Source organism: Anser brachyrhynchus (assembly GCF_964034855.1).
Source record: "Anser brachyrhynchus genome assembly, chromosome: 6".
Taxonomy (NCBI): domain Eukaryota; kingdom Metazoa; phylum Chordata; class Aves; order Anseriformes; family Anatidae; genus Anser; species Anser brachyrhynchus.
In genome coordinates this window covers 37,485,996-37,500,685 of record NC_137700.1, presented here as the reverse complement: position 1 = coordinate 37,500,685, position 14,690 = coordinate 37,485,996, and the positions used below count along the sequence as shown (strand labels likewise).

The 14,690-nt window shown below is 41.5% G+C and overlaps 1 protein-coding gene across 5 annotated transcripts in view; it reads left to right on the top strand.

Moving 5' to 3' along the window:
- Window positions 1-9,389: 9,389 nt before the first annotated feature.
- The window catches only part of GFRA1 (GDNF family receptor alpha 1), a 147,634-nt gene continuing 142,333 nt past the window's right edge, over window positions 9,390-14,690 (top strand). Inside the window, exons 1-4 of one of the 5 annotated variants that reach the window (XM_080597630.1) lie at window positions 9,390-10,357; window positions 11,064-11,135; window positions 12,197-12,499; window positions 13,780-13,863. In XM_080597630.1, coding sequence (XP_080453756.1) covers window positions 11,096-11,135; window positions 12,197-12,499; window positions 13,780-13,863 — 427 coding nt within the window. In that variant the 5' untranslated portion in view covers window positions 9,390-10,357; window positions 11,064-11,095. The other 4 variants (XM_080597631.1, XM_080597629.1, XM_080597628.1 and 1 more) reach the window with 4 other exon arrangements.

Genomic DNA, 14,690 nt, shown 5'->3' with positions numbered 1-14,690 from the left:
TGGCACATCACTTTAATTCAGTCTGTTTACAATAGAATAAAAGTGGTTTGAGCAGTTGTCAAAAGGACAGAAATATGTCAAATAATATTCTTCTATATTGTAGAAATAGTTAATATCACAAATATCAAAATTATAACGATTTTTTATTGAAGTCTGCAAAAAGTGCAAATTCAAAGCATCATAGGGAATAGCATTATTTTGGTGGTTACACACAACCTGTGGATAGTGACTACAGTTGCACTAAAATAGTTTTTCCTATTTAAAATATTTTGAGATCATAAAACATACCATTAATGAAGAAGAAGAAAAAAACAGCAAGATTTTTCAAATATTTTAGGTGGGCAAACAATTGGCACAGAAGTCAATAACATGAGCTCTTAATATTAAGAGCAGCAATGTAGGAGAGTTCCATGCTGTGTTTTGAGAAGAAAAAAGTACGCTGAATTTAGTGTCGTATTTTCCAGCAGACAAAGGCAGGTCTGTTGAAATTCTTTTTTCAATCTACACAAGTGCCTGCATCTTGAAGACGAAATTTATTCTCTTTTGTTATGTATGTTCAACTCTAGGGTTTGATTATCTATGGAGTCTATTTCTTGATAATGGAATTCTTCTAAGCATTTTCAACAAGTAAAATTTGAAGAAGTGTCCAAAGGTGAGAATTAAATTAAAATATAACAGTATTCCACCTGAATGTGAATTACAATGCTTAACCAGTTAGGCTCAAGATTTTAACACATTCCACCAAAAAATGCAACGTATGCATTTTCAAATAAAACTGAGGTGATGCAGTGACATACATGCACTGGGATCAACACCTTTCTTCTTGGTACTCCTCACGGTGTTTTCCAGGTCTTCAAACACTACTGTGGTAGAGCTAACTTTTTGGCAAGCTAACAATTTAGTGTGCCATTGCTTGCCTTTTTTTTTCTTTTTTTTCCTCTGACACTTAGGATGAGGACTTTCTCTCTCAAAATGGTTTCACAAAACTATTGGATTTTAATGTTAGAGTAATTCCCACAGTTCTAACCAAAACTGTAGCTTCCTTTCTAATCCTCTGAACAGCATCAAAGGAGTGTGTGTTTCAAACCATTTACAACATATATAGATAGGCAAGACCAAAATGGATAACAAATGGTATTACCTAGTTTACAAAGGCATAATCTGAGCCTTAATGGTCCAAATACAAGGATATATCCTAGGGATATGCACAATTTTTTCTTCATGAAGATGGTATGGTTTAGGCCAGGGCAGACTGAATGTATACATGAATTGCCATGCAGTAAATTAAACGATGTGAGCTATTGTTCTGTGCATTAACAGGCACTCTGTCACAGAGACCAAAAACATCCAGTTTTAGGATCATGATTCTCTCTGCTTCCCCCTTCCTGGCTGACAGGAGCAGTGGCTGTCAGTAAGCTGGAGGAGCAGAGCGTTAAGCAAGGTGGTCATGAGCTCAGCACCTGGCATCCCTGAAGGTCCTCTGCAGTCAGGTTTTTCTGAAAGTCCAGTTGTGCTGCCACCCTGCCGTTTGAACTCGTGCTCCTGTTTATTTTTTTCTTGCCTCCTTTTTCTGATGAAGAAGGATAAAGAACTCAAACATGCCGCACAGGGCTTTCACAAAGTCCTACTGTGCATCCATCAGGTTGCTATGACTAGCTCCAGTTTGATCTTACACAGATTACAATGTAATCATGTTCAAAAATCATGGTATTAATCATAATTGCTTTGATTTTTTTTGTAATTCTGGGAACATCGTGATTACATTTCATTCTGGCAAGAAGCCATTACTGTACATATTTAAAAGTTTGCGTTGTTTTGTTATAAATAATGATCTACTGGATAATTAACAAAGTCACAGACTTGGATGGGTCACACTGCCTTCCTGCAAGTAATTTTTTACAGCTTCAAATTTATAGTAAATGTTTATATTTTATCTTAACATTTTGTCTGATTACCCTATGGTTCTTTCTTCTGCTTTCTTATACTAATAACTCAGAAATTCCTATGAAAAATGACCGCATCAGAAACTTCCTTCTCTTCCTTACTTAGAAATGCAGCTTTCTAGCCTTTCTGCCATTTATAAAATAAACCGTACAGCTCAGTTGTGTATATATATAGCCATTGCTGCGTTCAGAAGAATGCCCTTTAGAAAATGTTTTCAGGTATTGTTTGTAAGAAGCAAACAACCAGACATTAGACAGTCTTGTATGCTGGATGCTCTTCCCGTTTAGGATCAGGACATTGTCCTTACAAGTGCTTTACAGAAGAGAAGAACCAACGTAGTCTTGATCGCACTCTTCCCTTTAGTGGACCAATATTTATTCACCAGTGTACAGCAAAACCTGAGCTAACATAATTTAAATGAAAATCAAAGCAAGTTGTGCTTTGTATAAAGTATGTGTGTATTTGTGTATTTAACCTGTTTTTTTTTTTTTTAAAGAAACTTCTTATTACTGCTTTCTGTTGTTATCCCAAGTGTTCGAAGGGTGTTCCAGGTCAATCAAAAAGATGCCCACGTGCTTTCCTTGGCCTGGCTGCTGCATCCAGCCCATCTAGAGGGAGAAGCCTCTCCAGTGGAGGGCAAGGGAGGCATGATGGTGTAAGCAAGGACCAACAAGGGTTCCTAGGAGAGCTCAGCAAAGGCCAGCTGAGGGCTCCTATGAGAGCTGAGGCTCTTTCTGAGTGCCTGAATCTGTTCAGGCAAGCCTTGGAGGTGCCAGCGAAACAAAGACCTAAGGCACTCTAGGAGACTCTGAGTTAACTTCAGGTCAGGAAACCACCTGGAGAAGGACTCTTGTGGCAACCGTACAGTAGTGGGGGAAGGCTTTCTTTTCAAACCGTGTGTTTAGTCTGGTCCACCCAGCTGAAATGGGTTTTCTCTGCTAAAACAGAAGCCTCAGTCTGATCTGTTACTTTCTGGTCAAGTGAAATATATTCTTGAGATTAGAAGGCAGGGCAGTAGTGTGTCTGCTTAAAGCAAAGAGCAAACCAACCTTCGCATCCCCCCCAGTGAGGGGGTGGGATGGGGTGAGAAGCGGTATGGGGTGAGAAGTCATGTATCCTTTATATTTGGTTACTTTTATAGCCAAGTCAGGGTATGGTTTATTTAGGAATAAATATGCAGGATGCATCTACATGTAAACAATTAGAATAAGGATTGAGTTTAGACAGCATCCAGGAAGTTTGAATAGTGCACCTTCATAATTTAAAAGAAGATATTGTTGCTTTTCAACTCAATTATGTCTGTTAGTAAAGCTGCAGGATCGATGCATCATAAAAGCTTTTTTTTTTTTTTTTTAAATTATTTACTGGTGTTATCAGCAAGTGACTATATCCACCTAGAGACCGTACTGTAGATTTATCTGTGCATCACATGATTACATGATTAAACCAGCCAAATTTCTTTAACAGCTAGAGCTGGGGTTGATATAATGAATACTTGCAGAAAAAAATCAGTTATGACTCCAACTTTCAGACTGGCCTTTCAGATTAGCCTGATGTGTTTACTTCCTTGGTGTACAGTGCTCTGTGGGTATTCTGCTGTCATCAGAATTTCACAGAAGTAGTGGCAAAAGAGCCAAGAAACAGGATTATCTGGTATTTTAATAGAACAAACAGGTCTTGATTTTCAACAGTGTGTTTCCAGCTGATCATCAATTGGATTACAGGGGAATTATCTCATTTGCCAGTCATAAGGTTCTTCCCGAACTATAAAATTACAAATAAAAATACAAGGATCCATTGTCGCTGACTCAAGGAATATTTAGTCTTTTCATCCCATATTTATTAAATAATTTTTACGACTCAACATCTAAGTTCAAATTGTTCTGTCTGCAATTATTTTTACTGAAGCATTTGCAGAGCTGCTCAGGCAATTGTTATAAAACAAAAAGCAGCCAAGCTCCCCCCAGTATCACTGTACCTTTAGTAGAGACACTGCCATATGCAGTTGATGGCAAATATCTAAGAATAGTTAGCTTTGCTTTTTCTATAGGACAAATCCTCAAGGCATTTACAACACTAGTTTCTTCCACTTCCATTTTTTTTTTCTTAATCTCCTTTCACCTCAAATATAAATCTCTTGAGACTTTTTGTACCCTAAATTTCTCACCTCAGAGGAAGACAGAGAAAACAGAGATTGCAGGAATTAACACTGACAGAGTCGCTAACCTTTTCAGAAACTTCCAATAAATTTACAATTTCAGTGATATTCACCGTCAGGAGAACAGTTGATTTTACTCATCAGGGCTAGTCTAGCAAATGTACAAGAAATACAGTTTTGAAAATCTAAGATGATAATTTTGCCTTTGGTCACCGAAGTCTAAAATGACTTTAACCTCCGTGCATCATTTTTGACTTCCCTACACAGGGCATGAGTCAGGGCAGATTTCATCCTACCATTTAGAATAAGATATGTACAGTAAGCGAAAGCAAAATCTTCCTCTAGGATTTAATATTCTTTGCTCTGTAAATGTGTGCGTATCCAGTGTAGCATGAACAGTGAAAGCTGAATGCTCATCACTAGCTAGAGCTGTGCACATCTGAAAAGAGAACTTTACCACTTTTTGCACACTATTTTGTACGTGGACATTTTATTACTTTCAATTAAGTATAGGGTGTTGGAAATGAAACCTACACGTAAGTGAAGCAGTACGCAGATGGAAGATGCCAACATTCTCATTTTTACGGGGCTTTTCTCAGGTGCTGTTCATTTGATCTCAATGTTCTGAGATACAAATGCTTTCCACCAATATATTTTTGAATATGCCTGGAATGATATATTTGTACAGCAATGGACTTAATTAGAACGAATCGTTTTTCTAGAACTTTAGTTTTTCTCCAGAGACTATGAGGTTCACTAATGCAAATATATTTTACATAACATAAGGTAGGGTTTCCTGTCCCGTGGTTCGGAACTGCATGGTTTCCACAACACCACATGGCTGGTAATCGCAGAAGTTTAAGAAGACAAAAGGAAGGTTGCCACCAGTATATGCATGCTAACAAACTACATGTTGATGCTGTTTGAATCACAGTAGCTGCCAGTGCCCATGGGATGCTAAAGGCTGAAGCTGCTGGCATACGGGTTAGAAGCTGAAGTTTGAAGTGATGCTACACTAGCAGCTGAATTGCATTGCTTTAGACTTTATAGGCACATGAATTACTAACACTTAACATATAATATTTTGTGTTTTCATCTTTTATATTTCTGCCTCACTTCTTTACATCAAGTTCCTTTGCTGACTGCTGTATTCTTTCGTGCTATGGAATTTAGCACATTGCTGTAGAGGCATGAATCACCTTCCCCACTTCAGCATGAATTGCCTCTACGAACAGCTAGGGGGCTGTATTATTCCACTTTTACAGCAATAAGACATAAATCGAGGGCTACAACTATCATCAGTCCGCCCTAACAACTTTTTCCTATCAGTTCAAGCAAACATCAATGCCTATACCCATATATCAGTATTTAAAGTTTAATGAAATCAATTGTATGTGGTATGGAGCTCCACAAGTGCCTGGCAACAGTTTTGTTCATATTTTCAACTTTCAAGGGTAAATGAATTTGGCTAGGTGTACGTTTTGTTCTCTTTCTTAACTGCAAGCTCTCTGTAGTGTTTTAGTACTTATACATCTGTTCTACTGAAGTCAAAAACAAGTTACATATTAGATATGATTTTGCTCAGGATTTTTTTTTTCTGGGTGGTCTGACACTACACAAATACAACCTCTGATGAGGACAGGGAAGCAAGAGATTAGGAAAACTTTCTGGCCAAGAACAGCTGTGTGAATTCATTACCAGTTCAGATTAAAGATGTTTTTTTGTTGGCGGTGTTTTTTCTTTTTTTCTTTTTCTTTTTCTTTTTCTTTTTCTTTTTCTTTTCGTTGCAACTGGGAACTTTATTTTCTTATACTTTTGCATGAATTAGGTCACTCAGTAATTTGGATTGCGCTTCCACATGGTTTTTATTTGATTACTGTGTGAATGCTCATTGTTTACTTTGCTTTTGTTTTATGTTTTTCCTGATACTTGCTGAAAGCTGTAAACCCAAATAAATGACAAGTTCAGTAAAAACTCAATCTTGCTTTTGTGCTGCAAAAGCCCATTCAAGGCTTCATAAGCCCCTCAAAATTGATTTTTGGAGCACTGTTATTTAATCTGTCCTTTAGAAAACTTTAATGCCTTGAGCAAATCCTTTTTGCCTTATTCCCACCATTAGGTGCTTTGACTTTATGGTAAGCAGATATATGTAAGACAAAAAGAAGATGCAGTGCAGATTCTTCCCCCAGTCCCTAGTAATTCTCTAACTTTTCCATCCTCCCTTTCTCATTATGAAATAAAACCTCCTGTGTAAACACTACCTCTTGTGCTCTCATGGCACACAGCCTTATTCCCATCAGTCGCTTGCTCTCCCCCACCTGCTATATCTGACTCATTAATTCAGCTTCAGCTTTGCTTCACCTTTTCCTTCCCCAAAGAATTACATGTAAAGTTTATGGCACTGTTCTTATTTCAAAATACTGCGTCTCCACATACCTGCTGGGCCCACAGATAATACTGTGCAACTTTCCTCTGGCTCAATGGCTCCAACTTCAATATTTTCTTGCAGGGTTGTCTTTACAAGGAGGTCTATGGCAGAGGTGGCAGAGGGAATTAGCTGGCTAGCTGTGGTCCAGTCAATGTATTAATTCGACCTTTTTGTCAGCTTGCCATTACATTGTCATCTGAACTGCAGCCAGCCAGAACAACCTAACGTAGTGCTCCAGCGCCGCAGCTTTTGCACACAGGACTAGCTGCAAAACAACATCAACTAGCATTTGAGTCAGCTTTTCTTCCGTGTGACACCCTTCTGAGAGTTTGCTGTCAACCTTTAATTTACATGCAAATGAGGAGGCAGAAGGAAATCCAGTATGATTGAATACAGAAAAAACAGTATTCTGACTTCACACTTCTTGTATGACTGGCCTAAAGTACCATATGGCCCTGACTAGAGATGGGGTTTGATGCTGTTCCTGTATTCAGTGCATTTAGGTGCAGCCTGTAAGTGGCAAGAAGCTTCAATCTGCCCATAGTTCTTGACTTTGGAAATACAAACAAAAAATCAAAAAACAACAACTACAACCAAAAAAAAAAAACACAGGCTTTTTTTTTTCCCCACAGAATCTCTAACAGCAAATAACCCTTCCTTCCTCATTACTATGCCTTTTCTTTATTAAAAGTTTTCAATTAATGAACACCAGCTAATGTAGGTAACTACAGAGAACCAAGAGTCTAAAATTATGTAAGACCTGAAGAAATAGCAGTTATTGCCGGCAGTAAGTAGCTCAGGAAGTTAGTTCTGTCTTCCACATTATTTATATTGTAATGGCATTTAAACAATAATTCAGCAGTGATTATGTTGTCATCTGTCTTGTAATGAAATGTTTGTCCCTACCAGCTGTACCTTATATTTGTTATGTTATATTCATTGTTCTGGAACTTCTTAGTAAAAATCAACCAATAGAATAGAAAACTAGCTTAAATATCTTTACAATGTTCACATTACATTTTTTTTTTAATACTTTTACTGAAGAGCCTCATGGCTTGGGTGGTTGTCGCATACAAATGGTAAGGTGGACCACGGTTTGACCAAAATCAACAGCAAAGCACCCATGGACTTAATTTTACCCCAGAGGAGGTAAAAGGCAAGTGGAAAAGATCATGAAAAGAGCATAGGGATTATGACTCCTGCCACAGAGTGGGTTAGGCGGTTTCAATGAAAAAGTGGCAGATATGTCAGCTGATGATTTTTCTCAAGATGAGGAAAGGGATCTTTCTCATAAATAACTTACTTCATTGTTTGTTCTTCTTGCTATCTTAAATGTAGAAATAGTGGGTGGCCATACCGCAGGCTTCAGCTCCCTGGTGAGTCAGTTGTCTTGCTTGCCTGTAGGGGATAATTGTTTGAAGTAAAATAAATAAAAGCTCCAGATAAAACTAGTGCTATCAATTCACATTATTGTTGACATCCTCCACTGAGGATAAACAAAGTCTAGCTAGTTACTGAATTTACAGATTGGGCTGGGTACTACTGCCATAACCTGTCTGGAATTAGGTCAGTGAAGTCACCACCGAAGCAGGAGTGACTTCTGGCAGTGGGTGAGGTGGGCAGTGGAGCTCCAGCGTTCTGCAGCGGGAGGCACTCCAGCTTGGGGTATTTTCAGGCTGGGACCTTTGTAAATTCTTAAAAACCCTGAAAATGGTTTGTAGCTATGATTTGCAGGAGAGTATACATAAGATATATGTATACAATGGCACTTGGAATTTGCTGCGTACCTCAAGTGTTGATGGGACAGGAGTCCAACACACGAGTGATCAGTTCGGTTCAGCTACCCAAAACCACAGTGATCCTCTACGAAGAGAGCTAAGTACTTGTGTTGTCTCACTGCTGCCAGGGTCTCAGTATTAGTTTAGGCATAAACGGAAAGGATGGCATCTGGAGACTAATGAATACTGGACATAAGTTGACAAAAACTATAACAAATTCCATCTCCAAAAGAAAAATAAAATAGTAATTTATGCTGTGGTACAATTGTTCTCATGATATGCAATAAGCTTTCTCATGCCTCTAGTCCTGATTAAAAAAAAAAAAAAAGGCAGTGGTTGGACATTGAGCAACTGTATGTAGCATGGACTTTCTCCTTGGATTTTGTTTTTAGAACACAGTTGTGTTTTAAAACTTTTTTGGATTAAGAAATTTTAACCTTTTTTAACTTTGAATGCTAGTTTTTCAGAGATGAACCAAAGACTGGCAAGAGGAGTGTTTAGTGACAATCTTCAGCATTTTGGATGCATGCTTTTCCAGATGTCTTGTTATTTCTGAACTGCCAGTAACATTTTTATTTTTAACACTTTTAAAACATGATTTCAATTTCACTGTAATAGTAAACACCCCACAAAAGCTGTGTTTTATAACAGCAAAAGTCACTATTAATGCAGGGCTGTGCAGTGTGTTGGTTTTATATACCAAATAATACTGCGTGTATGTGTGTGCTTACATATGTATGTATTCAGAACATTAATGCATGAATGGTTTCACAAATAGTGGTCTGGATTTCAGTCTTACTTTTGCTTGCCTTGCTCTGGTATGAATGTTGTAGCTATTCCTGACTTACACCTCAAAATTATAGGTGAATTAACCTACCTGTTTATTAGACATACAAATAGCTTCTATAGCAAGCTGTACCAAATAATTTGTGTAACTTTGCGTGCCGTAAAGATGTTAAAATTGCCAGTGAAGAAGTAATCATCTCTGTACCTCACTTCAATTTATACAGAAGTGTTTGGAAGGCCAGCTTGTTGCATTGCTTGTATAGCAGCTACTTCAAAAGCTGAGACTGACTTCTATCAACAGTGCCATCACCAATTTAGCACTTTCTAGTTATCTTTGAACACTCCAAAATCTGGCCATTGTCTCTCTTTCTCTTTGACGATGATATCCTTGTACATGCAGCAGATAACAAGATTTTTTTTCACCACAGATAGCATATGTCCCCTCATACTAAACAACCAAAACACAGGGAGTTGTGACTTGGTCAGTTGCAACCTGAGATCAGGACTGTGACTTCTTGGGGAGAATCAGTACTCTGGACAGGTTCATCTGTCTGTTTTCAGGGAAATACAGCTCCGCCTGTTAAGAGAAAGTGGCAGGAGCGGAAAACCAGAAAAAAAGAGCTTCCACCCAGCAAGGTTCTGCGACTGGTGTATTTTCTGTATACCCCAGCATATGCTAGGCTTTTAAGTAAGTGTTTCTGAAGTACCTGACAACAGTCTAGCTCCATCTGCCACTCAGTTTTCTCTGTAAAAGTGGCCAGCCTGATCATCTCCCTTCTCAGAAGGAGCAGCAGATACCTTCGGGCAACATTTGTTGCGAGGAGAAGCGCATTCCCCAAGTCAAACGGGCCAAACAGCTTGTTCGCAAAATTGCCAAGTACAGCGCATACTGATCCTTTTCAAAGAGAAAACATTTGGCTGCAGCCAAAACCTAAGAACACCTGAATCGAATTTTCCGCGTCTGAAAACGAGGAGGTCTGGAAACCGGCGCTATTTTCGGCTAACTGCCTTCTGCTGGGTTTCGGGGCAGCCCTACACGGTAGCAGCTGTGGGGAAGCCACCACAGGCACAGCCTCGCCGCGAGGGCCACTTGCCGCGAGCGGGGGACGTGAGGGGGCGCTGCCGATGTCCTCCGCGGGGTGCCCCGGGGCCGGGCTGAGGGGACAAGGAGCGGCGGCCACCTCGGGGCCGGCAGGGGGAGGCCGCCGCCGCCGGGCCCCTGTGGAGGCGTGGGTAGGAGGGAAGCCGGGTCTGCCTCCTGAGGTGCGGGCACGGCACCCGCTGCCCTGCCCCTAACTCGCTCGGCTCCGCGGCGGCTTCCCCTCAGAAACCCTCCCGGGTCGCCCCCTGCCCGCCCGCCCGTCACGGCTTCCCCGGCCAAAGTTTCTCGGCGGCGGCGCCGCACCTGCCCCTGCCAAAGCCCCAGCCCCGGCGGCGGGGGCGAGGGGTGGCACCGCCGGCAGGCGAATAAATAAAGTTGCGGGTTTGGGGAGGGGACGAGCACCCTGGGGAGTCTTCGTCGGGGCTGTCAGCGGCTCGCCCCGGGTCTCGTTCTTCCCCCCCCCCCCGCCCCGTGCACGCCCGGTCCCTCCCCGGGAAGAGGCGCTGCCCACCCGAGGAGGCGCCCGGCGCCGGTGCCCCGCTGCCGCTGCTCACTCGCACACAGCCACAGCCGGGCGTGCACTTCTCGGCGCTCCCGCTAAGTCAGCCCTGGTGTTTTCAGGTTGCTCAGACCTGAAACCTAAGGGGGTGGAAAAAAAAAAAGGCAAAAAGCTCAGCCGCTCAGCCTTTGCGTCGCTGTTCCCGCCGCCGGGGGTGGGAGCGGTGAAGAGGAGAGAGGTGGTTTTCTATTTTTTATTATTATTTTTTTTTAACCTCCCTCGATTTCAATGGATGTGAACTTGGAGTCTTTGGACCTCGGAGGTTTTGGAATATCTACACGCTGATCCTTTTTGTTGTGGCACAGCAGCTCATTTGGGGAAACCATCCGAAGACGGCAAGATGTTTCTCGCTCTCCTGTACTTCGCTTTGCCCTTAGTGGGTAAGTTGCCGGGGTCTGATTTCTCTGTACATCGCTTCATAAAGCAAGGCATAGGGTTTATGGGATCGGATGCCTGATGATTGCCAGCTTATTGCTTAGGCAGAACAGTGAAGTTTCCAGTAGTTTTTTATGGCTGTGCCGCACATCACTTAGCCCAGTCTACGTTTCGAGCCTCAGAAGGTTATACGCTTAGGTACTTGCCTGCGTAGCCTCCTGTTAAATTGGGCTCTCGCAAGTTACGGGAAAACTTTTCATCTTAATAAGATAAGGCTGCTTAGGGGGTGAGGAGGGTGACCTGAGCCGGCTGAAGGATTACATTTTCACCTGGAGCTGGCAACCTGCCCGACTGCGAGGGGTATGCAGCCCCGGCTGGTTCCCTCTCCACAGGAGGTGTTTGCCTTTCCGCCCCTGTGTCTGAGGGAGTGTGACGGGGGCACAGCGGAGAGGAGAGAGTTAATGTAATTTGCTTTGTTCTCCCGCAGAAGCATCATACGTGGAGAGAAATGGAGGGGGGGATCATAAATCCCACTTTTAAGATACGCGTAGAATAAGCAGAACTGTGTACAGCCTTTAAAAAGTGACTGACGCAAAAAAAAAGGAGGCTAATATCAATCAGCGGGGATACTTATCTCTCCAAGCGGGTTGTTCGTGGATGTAATTGAAATTACAGCAAAGCTGTTGTGGAAAGTGAGGCTGAGTGTTTAACCCCTCAGTTAAGCACGGGAGCGGGAATGTTATTTGTTTCGCCAAAGTGGATCCAAGGAATAACGAACGCTTGTGCTGTCAGGCACGTTAACCCCTGTGGGTTTCCATTCCTTTCTGCGTTCTCTTGTAAACCAACCGGCAGGGTCAAAACCTCCACTTCCCCTGTGTTCCCACTAAAATGGATCTGCCTAAGACTGTGAAAGCCCCAGGTGGTTTCTGAAACCACCCTGAGGTTTGCAAGGTGCCGCCTGCGGCGAGGAGGTGCCTTGTGCTTCCCGGATGCCTGCTCGGGAGCCCTGGTTAGATCGGCCACATCCCTCAAAGAGAGTTTGTTGGTTTGTGTCTCCTCTTTCTAGATGTACTTCTGTCCGCAGAAGTGAGCGGGCTGCCTGGAGCGGACCGCCTGGACTGCGTGAAAGCCAGCGATCAATGTCTCAAGGAGCAGAGCTGTAGTACTAAATACAGGACACTGAGGCAGTGTGTAGCTGGCAAAGAGAGCAACTTCAGCCGGGCGACAGGCCTGGAGGCAAAGGACGAATGCAAAAGCGCCATGGAGGCTCTCAAGCAGAAATCTCTCTACAACTGCCGCTGTAAGAGGGGCATGAAGAAGGAGAAAAACTGCCTGCGCATTTACTGGAGCATGTACCAGAGCTTACAGGGTACGTTGCAAAACACAGAAACATTACACTCCCCCTAATGCAGTGTGATTTCGCAGCCCCTCACGTCAGCTAGCTGCTGCCACTGAGACTAAACTGAGGTTCTGACCTCGTAATTCATATTGTGCTCTTCAGCTGCAAACTGAGGACCTTTCATCCGACTCAAGAACAGCTGCTGCTCCGTCTCCTGTTGTTGGGAAATCCACAATGAGGGTTTCCTCCAGGGGACCCAGCTGACCTTTCTAAACCAGAGTCAAACGATAAGGGCATTAGCAAGTGCAAAAGCTACAAAAACAGTCATTTGGAGACATTTTTCTAATAATTCAAGTCCTTAATTAGGACTCACCTAACAAGATCACAGGACACTGAAACTGATTTCTTAGCTCTTTGCTGACAGTTAAATGTAATATGAAGAGGAGCATTGTTTTAAGGAAAAGTTTTTATTTCCATTATTCACTAGCAATATTCCCTGGGCAAGCAGAGGCAGAAAAAAGATCTGTGCTTCCTAGACCAGGTAGAAGTGCCACTTAAAAGGGATATGACAGTGATTGACTTGCAACTTCTGTTCTCATTGATGCCATTGGCAAACTTTCCATAGTCTGTTGAGAACAGTCAGGTCCTTGGGAGAGATCTGTCATTTTTTTTGGCCCTGCTTTTCCCTGGCCCTGGAGTTGAAGATGCAGTCTTCCATTTCCATGTGGTCCCCATTAAACTTTTTTTCTGTAGCTACTTTTGCATTCTTCCGTGGAAGTCATCCCTTTCTGTTCATTTATCCAGGCATCAACTGGAACATTTTAATGAGTCAATATCTATTTGTGTTCTGACTTTCATAATAAATTGCACTACTCTTGGGCATTTTCTGCATCGTAACTAAGTTTCCCTTCCAACAGCATCTTGTTAGGAATGTTTTATTCCAAAGATGTTAGTTTTTTGGCTGTCACCTGGGTTGCTCCTCTAAATAAGAGCTCTACTGCTAATGTGGGTGAAAACATCCCTGCTATAGCTTCTGTCCTGTTTTCCATGTTGAGATGGGACAGTCTGGGTGATGTCAGACTGTTACTGCAAATTATGACCTTATCCATGGAGGAAGTAGAGAAAAGAAGTAGTGACAGGGATAAACAACTTGCTTCTTCCAGGTGTTTACAGAGAAATAGCCACACAAGCGGATTAAAGCAGAGTACCTTTTCCAGTTATAGAGTAACTTTATTTTGAAAGTAGAAGTAAACACAAAATCTTAGCCTGAATTCTTGTATAAAAAAATTCAAAATATTTTTTGCCTTTAGGAAATGACTTGCTTGAAGATTCCCCCTATGAACCAGTTAACAGCAGACTATCAGACATATTCAGGCTAGCACCAATTGTATCAGGTAAGCAGACTTAAAATTCTTTAGCCGAAACATGCTTTTAATCTGCTGCTTTATAGTTGAATTATGGAACTTTAGTAGCTTGTGGAGCACAACCCTCTTAAGTGGAATGTTAATGACTTTTTGGGTTTAGAAGTTAATGATATAGTTGCACTGAGCAAGATACTAATTGTTTTTTAAATAATAAGTAAAACTGAAGGAGTTCTTGGCAGGATGGCAATTTGTATTCTTCTTGAGTCATTCTCGACAATAAATGCTAAATTTTCCTGTAGGTGGCAATCTGATTCCCCATGTTCCTAATTTCCTTTTTGGGAATGTGGTCAGTGCAAGTTACCTCTCATTGACATTCAAGAAGAATGGAAGATAATCTTTCAAATGTTTCTGTAAGGGAATGCTTCATAGTTTCACACAGGTTTTTTAATTATTAATTTCAAAATTAAGGCTTGTCATATTTTCTGGAACTGCTGTCTGTTTAAGGAGCCAGTTTATAACTTTTTTCTTTTTCCAGTTTGTCTCTTAATTTTTGCTGTTATTTTGTGCCTATCTTTCAGAACTTATTTGTAGTAATTAGAATATGTCGCTCAATAATTAAATTACACTGTTTTTATCAGATTAAGTTACACTCATTTTGGATCATATTGAAACAATGAATTTTTGGCATTGACAGGGTTTACAGGTCGGAATTCATATTCTTTTTCATAGTTTCAGGAAGTCTTATGAGGATGCAGTATATACTCAGGACTTCTGTTTGTTTAGTTTCATAAAACAAATAAAACAATGTGCAGAGCATAGTGTGTATCTGATCGTGTTAAAGCTGTAGTTAACTGACG